The sequence below is a fragment of the Asparagus officinalis genome, chromosome 3 (genome assembly GCF_001876935.1).
Source record: "Asparagus officinalis chromosome 3, Aspof.V1, whole genome shotgun sequence".
Classification (NCBI taxonomy): domain Eukaryota; kingdom Viridiplantae; phylum Streptophyta; class Magnoliopsida; order Asparagales; family Asparagaceae; genus Asparagus; species Asparagus officinalis.
Window position 1 is genome coordinate 73,353,533 of NC_033796.1, and position 7,964 is coordinate 73,361,496.

Genomic DNA, 7,964 nt, shown 5'->3' on the forward strand with positions numbered 1-7,964 from the left:
TTTTGAAAGAGCCCTGGGTGTAATCCGGTGATGTAACGACTACCGCTATCTATCTTAGCAGCACTCTGGGAAAAGTAGCCACATGTAACCCCATATTGTGTTGGGGTTAAATCCCAGTCCATTCTCTAGGGAGCAGAAATGATCTTTAAAGCGGTAAGAGAAACGTCACGCTCCATTCGAGGCAAGAACAAGTTGCGGCCATTCACAGTTTTGAACCATTCATAATTCTTGATATCCAACAAATTAGGATCCTCTGAAGAGTCTCCAAATAAGAAAAAAGGCTTCACAATGTGTTCACGATTAATGGATTCTAGGGGAGCATCAGTGATCATACGCCTAAATGTGGAGGTCGAAGGTTCAGAAAGAAGATCCACTTCGTCTGGTTCCCGTTCTCCGAACAAAGGAATACTCCCAAAGGTAGAGTAATGAGGATGAGTTGCAGCCAGTTGGGTACCATCGCTCCCAGATCACCATGTTGGGGGAGCGTAACAGAGGGATATACAACTACACAAAAAGACAAACAAGGTTAGTCTCTAACAGCAATCACAGCCAAATGACACTAAAGTCATTTCAGCGACAAATTTCGGGAGTCGTTCAAATGATGAACCTCGTGTTACAACAAAAATGTCAAACTTCATTGGCCGAGTAAACTTTGTTCACTTGACAAACCTCAATAGGGAAAGCGAGGTTCATCAGCCCAGTAAAGTTCGTTGGTCAAAATGAGATTCGCAGTTCATCATTTGAAGACAAGGTTCGTCAATCCAATGAACATAATCGATGGAAAGACAAAGTTCATCACATAAATGAATTTCGTTTAACTTGAAGATGACCCTCGTTAGGATAGCCAACGTCATTGGACACATGAGACTTAATTAGCAAATAAGACCCCTCAAAGGACGAGACAGGTCATGAAGACAAGCCTCGTCGATGACGAGCCTCATCAAATCAAAAAGACGTCATCTTTATGATGAGTCTGGGAGAAACTATTCATTTGTCTCAAGAAACCCAAGTCTAAAATAGACAGGGTTGATATCTTTCAGAACGCAAATTGTGCGTTTAGATTCATTACCTGAGAAAGTAGGTAGAACATTGGGTTCGTGTGAAGAACCGACAGCCTTCTTGCCTTTACCCTTGCTTCGGTCTACAGTGATCTTGGAGGCCATTGATTTCGTTTAAGGAGCCTGCGAAGGAGAAAAGATTTAAACATTGGAAGAGGAAAAGTTCAGATAGTCAAAACACCGAAGCGAAGAAAGGACTTCTCATATGATGATTCCCTATATATAGGGGCAGGAAAATGTCGAATCAAGGGTCAAGATCGTCAGTTGATATCGTTTAATGAGATCCCTCCCCAACAAGATCTTCAGACGGGATTCATGGAGATCTCTAGGCACCAGCTGGCAACTATTTATTGGGTTTAGAAAAGGTGCCTAACAGCATTGCTGACGAGACCACAAGCTGTCAGATGACTGTTACCATGACAAAGCTCATATAGAAGGACGAACTCTAGAATGAACTTCGGGGTAAATATCCATGTTGAACCTCATAGTAATGACGAAGGTCACGACTGAACTAGGTTCGTCAGATGAACTCTGCAAGTTCAAGATGCCTATAGGTATTCAAACTGTTTCAGACTACATACAACCCAATTCAAGTCTGAAAACTTTGAAGGGGGTTTTGTAGGCATTCAAAAATGCCAAATTTCAGAATATGAAAAGGATTGTAAAAAAATGAACCTCGTCCTAATCCAAGACGAGGCCTGTTATTCAGTGAAGATCTACTTCAGGAACGAGAGTCATCACACAGTGAAGCTCAACATCAAAAGACAAAGTTCATCATTGAACGAAACTAATCTCGACGTTCGGAGCTCGCCATTGGATACGAGGTTTGAAGCTCATTAGTTGATACGAGGTTCGAAGCTCGTTATTGGATACGAAATTAGAAGCTCATCACCAGATGTAAAACTCATTAGTAAAAATGAGACTCGTCAAAAGGAAAATCCACCAAATTTGCTACGTAGTTGAGCTCAGCTATCGGAGACGAAGTTCGTCAGGCGAAGTCAGTGAAGACAAAATTCGTCAAAAAAAACTGGTTTACTGCAAAGTTCGCTTGGTAGGACGAACCTCGCTACGTATCGAGGCTCGTCTTACTTGCCGAACCCCGTTTTAATTAAAGATGAGGCCCGTCATCCACTTGAGATCTAGCTGTAACGGCTCTGAAGACTTAGTCAACCACGTGGGCTAATCTTCAGGAGCACATTACGGCTTGGGCTAATTTGGAGGAGGCAGTTACGCACTTCTAGCCGTGATCTTAGCACGTCAGTTATGTGCTTAAACCCTATAAATAGCCATGGATGGCTACATGGATAAAGGGTTGGAAATTTTCGACTTGGACTTCAAGAATTATCGGAGATCAGAGTTTCTGCGTACAAATCCAAAGTTCAAACTTTAGTTCTAACTTGCTAACGAATGTCAGAAGCTCCACCAATCTTGTTCTGATCGTCAACGAGAGGCAATCTCAACTCAAGTACCGAGGGAAGCGTTCTTTCGCCACCATGAACCCACGTTAAACAAAGAGAGGCTGAATTAATCTTCTCTTCATCTGTAATCGAGAGAGAGTGTGAGTGATTGTAAGGGTTTCGTACCAAGTGATCGAACCCAGTTTTCTTAAAACAAGAGAATCAATCCCAGTCAATTTTTCGACCCTACAGAGCTAGTGATTTTGGATGCAGGACGTAGGCGTGGGGGCTAAACCTGGGTACATCTATGTGTGCTTTACATTCTGCATTACTTTCTTCATATTATAACTACCTGCGTTTGTAATTTAATATATCTACGTGGTTGTTTGGTTGTTTGGCTAAATTGAAAATTTATAAATTAGTCACAGCCTATTCAACCCCACCCTCAAGGCTATTCCTCGATCCAACAAAGGGCGTATCCAGGTGCGTGCCTCGGGCACGAGGTGCTTAGGCGCTTTAGCGTAGTGGCATAGTACCCCACAGCAGGTGTGGGGCACTACGATTGCATCGGGCCAGCGCCTGGGGAGCACCCCGCAACGCTTAAGGCCTTCGGCAAGGCATGCGCCTTAGTAACAGGGCCGAATCCTAATTTTATTCAGTGGGTTATTGGGTACAAACCCGCTTCCTACTTAAGATGTTAGGGTTCTTCCTTCTCCTACTCTTTCTCCCTATTTCTCCTTATAGTCTCTACTCGGCAGCAGCAAGCAGAAAAGGCGAGCGATGATGAGGGCAATCGGCGGTGACGACAAGCGGCAATCGGTAGTAGCAAGCAGCAAAGGTGAGCATGTACGTTCTTCTTCTCCTTTCTCTTTGTTTTCTTTTGTTTTCCTTTTTATCCTCCTCAGCGATGTTTTTCTGGTCTTTCTTTTCTTTTATTTCTTTTCGTTTTGCTTTCTCTCTTCGCCCTTTCTACCGATATTCCTTGTCCATTTGCAACTAAACTTAAAATCTGAGTTTTTAGTTGTTGACTATTAAGTATAAATTGTTAAGAGTGAGTTGTTATTTTTTTGTCATAAATTAAGTTCTTGATTGTTAATTGTTAACCGAGAGATTGCTGAGATTTGTATTGAGTCTTGACTTTTAATTGTTAAGAGAGAATGGAACTTGATGAATTACTTATAGACATATAGTATCTTCACTCTTTAAAGCTTCACTGCTTTAGTTCTTAATTAAGTTCACTTTTTTAAACTTGATTTGATTTTATTGTTAACTAACTTACAAAGAGAGATTTAATGTTAACTAACTTACTCTTCCTAACTGTTAGTTCTTAATTAAAATTTTTAATTATTATCGCTCTTAACTGTTAACTATTTTTTCTTTGGCTTAATATCAATATGTAGAGTCATGATACTAAGAACTAATTGCTTGTTTCTTATTAAAATTTTTTATTATTATCGCTCTTGACTGTTAACTATTTTTTCTTTGGCTTAATATTAATGTTGTTTCTTATCAATATGGTGGTATCAAGCTGGCATTCCCTTTAATATTGCTCGTCTTAGGTCTTTCAAAAATATGTTAAAGTCCGTAGGGGATTTTGGGCCAAACTTGCCTCCTCTGACATTACACAATTTGACAGAGCCTTTGCTTAGGAAGGAGAAAAAAAATACATTGATGATCTGATACAACCTCATAAGGAGGTGTAGGCTACCAAAGGTTGTTCTTTCATGTCAGATGGTTAGAGTGACAGAAAGGGGAGGACATTGATCAACTTTCTTGTAATCTCTCCTTATGGTCCAGTGTGTCTTTCCTCTATTGATGGTTCTGATGAGATCAAGACGGGTGACAGAATATTTAAGATATTTAGTGAGAAGATTAAGCTCATAGCACCTCAGAATGTTGTTCATATCATCACAAATAACCATTCTAGTCTCAAATATGCAGGTAAAATTTAAGCAATTGATTTTATTTTGGTTATGAATTCTTTGCTATGTTAGGATGCTCTGATATTGATTTTTTTTTCTTTTTTGTTATAGGATTTGAATTGGAAAAGAGTATCCTCATTTATATTGGACTCCGTGTGTTGTTCACTATATTATCTCATGCTCAAGGATATTGGTAAACTACCATATGTGAAGCAAACCTTGAGTCGAGCTATAGAGTTAACGGGATTCATCTACTCACATGCATGGGTTTTGAAGCTGATGAGAGGTGAAACTAACGGCAAAGAGTTTCTTAGACCGACGGTGACACGATTTGCCACGTCACTTATGACTTTGTGAAGCATCCATTGACAGAAAAATAACCTCAGAAAGATGTTTAATTTGGAGAAATGGAGGCAAAGTAAGTGGGCAAGAGATTCAAAGGGCAAATCAGCTGAAAGGATAGTTCATATGCCATCTTTCTGGAGCAACATCGTTCGTATTCTCAAGCTCACGGCTCCTCTCATTGGTGTTCTGAAGCTTGTTGATAGTGACAAGAAGCCTGCTATGTGATCCATTTATGAGGCGATGGATAGAGCTAAGGAGGCTAATGCTAAAGCCTTTGTTGATGATTCAACAAAATATTATGAGGTATTTGATATCATTGATAAGAGGTGGCAAGATCAGCTTCATCGACCTTTGCATATTGCAGGATATTACCTTAATCCTGCATTTTTCTATGACCATCCAAACATCCAAGGGGATGACGAAGTTATGAAATGTCTTTATCAAGTCATTGAGAAGATGGTTCCCACACAAGATCAAGACAAGATTGATAGGCAGTTGGATATATATAGGCATGTCGGGGGTCTTTTTGGTATAGAGATAGCTAAGAGAAATAGAAAGAAGAAGTCTCTAGGTAAATATGCATAATATAAACACTCAATTGACTAGATTTTTTTATAAGAAATACACTACTAATCACACTCTAATTAAATTGACAGCTGATTGGTGGGAGTCTTATGGTGCATCAGCACCAGAGTTGCAGAAGCTTGCTGTTAGAGGCCCCAGCCTTACTTGTAGCTCCTTTGGCTACGAAAGAAAATGGAGTACTTTTGAGCAAGTATGATTAGTTTTATTTTATTCAACAAAATAGATTTAATTCTCTTAGAGATATGGATATTAATTTGATTGATTTGTATAAATTACAGATACACACCAAGAAGAGGAATATATTAGATCATAAGAGGTTGCAAGATCTTTACTGCAAGTACAACCAAGCATTGAAGGAGAAATTTGACTGTAGAGATTCTATTGATCCGATTAAGTTGGCTGATATATATGAAAGCAATGAGTGTTTGTTAGGGTAGTTCGGTGAAGGTGAAAATACAAAGAATGACTTGGTGAAGGGCTAGGACAACCTTACATTTGGTGTCGTAGGAGATGCGATAGGAGCTGAAAAAGATGATGCTATATATCTAAGATTGACTAGTAGGTTTCGATGATCTTCGAGTGGTATTGGTTCATCGTCGAGGAGGAGGGAGCCAGTTTCTGAGTCGGAAGATGAAGAGGAGTTTAATGATGAGGAGCAGAAGACTAAAGAGGAGGATATTCCCTTTGAAGGGGATGATGATGATGTTAATGAGGATGATTAGAGTCATTAGGCTATTATTTTGCTATTTATTTGCTTTGTTTTGTTAGATCGCTTTCTTAGCTTTGATGTTAGTGAACTCCTTAAGTGTTGCTGCTTAGTTGCTTTGTTTTGATGGACAACTTGATTTGCTTCAATGATTAAAATATTATCTTGTGATTTGGTAGTGTATATTTTATTTATATTGAGTCCTTGACATTTTCTATGTGAAATTTCACAAATATATTTTTTCATGCATCTTGTATATCTTCAAAAATTTTGTGGTTTGGAGTGCGCCTTGCTTCGCTTTAGCACGGGCATCGCATTACGCCTTGTGCATGTTCGTGTAAACTGACTTTGCGCCATGCATTGCACCTTGCGCATTAAAAACACTATTGTTCAACAATGCCTCATCATCAGAAAGAATGATCTGCTTCATAGATTTTGCTTGATCAGCTCTAAACTCTAATACTGACCCCCTAAGATCCATGCGGTGCTCAGAAATAATGAGATGCTCCACCACAGGCTCCCTCTCATAGCGAGGAGGGGATTTAACAGGCCCCATCAACAACGCTTGGATTTCCTTCCAAGTGTGAGGGGAAAGTTTGTCGATGCAATGGGGGAAGTGTTAGACCCTGGGGGGGTGATTAGGGTCTTATGCTAATCTAATCCGATTTTATGCCAATTAAAACTAATTCAAATATTATTCTTGCAAGATAGATATACAATATGATATGAGCAAGAATATGCAATATGAACAAAGAGATATATCCTAGCAAAGAGGTATATGATGAAATATATGCAAGGATATATAAACTAATACAAGGGTGAAATAAACATAAACAAAACAAGAGTGATAGTGTGCAAATAAACAATGCAAGCACATAATATGATCATGGAGTTCGGACCTTCCGTCCTACGTCTCCGCTCCCCACTCTCGAGGAGAAATCTACTATTACACCCGGGTTTTCTACGCTCACCCGAATAACGTTTACATCTCATAATGTCGGTTTTTAACTCTCACAGAGCAACATTCACAAACACTCACAACAAATGATTTGTTCTCTAATATAAGGCGAGAACTCAATTAAAGCTCACACTCAATTGTTACAAATCTCACCAACCCAAATATACTATGTATGAAGATACAATAAGCTCAAGTGGGTGTGTGTAAACAATGAGTGAAATCAAATCAAGTCAAACTAAAATCAAATATAAATACTAGCTTAATAGAATGATAATAAAACAATACAAAATGTAAAGCTAGCTAGAGTTTAGAAAAATTCTCTAATAAATGACAAGAGAGAGAGAGAGAGATGGATTGAAGCTCAAATATCAATGAATTGATCTCCACTTCCTCTTGTGGAATTCTTTACAAACCAAACCCTTAAACAAACTTAAAACCAAACTTAAAACAAACTTAAACCCTTGTTAAACTTTCTTTACAAACCAAACCCTTAAACAAACTTAAAACCAAACTTAAAACAAACTTAAACCCTTGTTAAACTCTTGTTTTAAAAACTTCTTAGGTAGTTGAAAGATGAGAGCAAGGGGGTATATATAGCTTCCCAAAATCTCAGTCAAAACCCCAAAGGAAATGACCAAAAATCCCATAGAGAAACAACTGAGGAACTAGTCGTTGGAACTCAACGGTCAGTTCGGCGGTCAACCATGGAAAACTCACAGTCGACCGCGAGCAGCAAAAAGGCTAGGTTTGGTTCTGGACAACAGACGGTCGACCGTTGTAGGCGTCAAAAATTACCTATAGGTCCCTACACACGGCTCGAGATAGAAAGAAGACGATGAACATCGCTATCCGAGTCACAGGGGCTCATTCTGAATCCGGACGACGAATTTACGATTGGAAACAAACTCGACGCGCCAAAACCAGAAAAAGCCAAATCGAGACACTCCGTGGTGTCTTGGCTTGGTCAAGACACTTATAAGTGTCTCGGCTTTG

The 7,964-nt window shown here is 39.3% G+C and overlaps 1 protein-coding gene across 1 annotated transcript; it reads left to right on the plus strand.

Annotated features, from left to right (window-relative positions):
* LOC109835284 lies at positions 4,963-6,029 on the plus strand. Its single transcript, XM_020403266.1, has 4 exons — positions 4,963-5,293; positions 5,379-5,497; positions 5,586-5,740; positions 5,888-6,029. Exons 1-4 carry the CDS (start codon positions 4,963-4,965, stop codon positions 6,027-6,029), a joined length of 747 nt encoding a protein of 248 aa, XP_020258855.1.

Excerpts from the sequence above, each read along its gene's own strand:
- LOC109835284 (XM_020403266.1), top strand. The coding sequence starts at position 4,963 with ATGGATAGAGCTAAGGAGGCTAATGCTAAAGCCTTTGTTGATGATTCA. Across the intron at positions 5,294-5,378 it reads TAGAAAGAAGAAGTCTCTAG|CTGATTGGTGGGAGTCTTAT; the intron begins GTAAATATGCAT and ends TTAAATTGACAG. Across the intron at positions 5,741-5,887 it reads AGCAATGAGTGTTTGTTAGG|TGGTATTGGTTCATCGTCGA; the intron begins GTAGTTCGGTGA and ends ATGATCTTCGAG.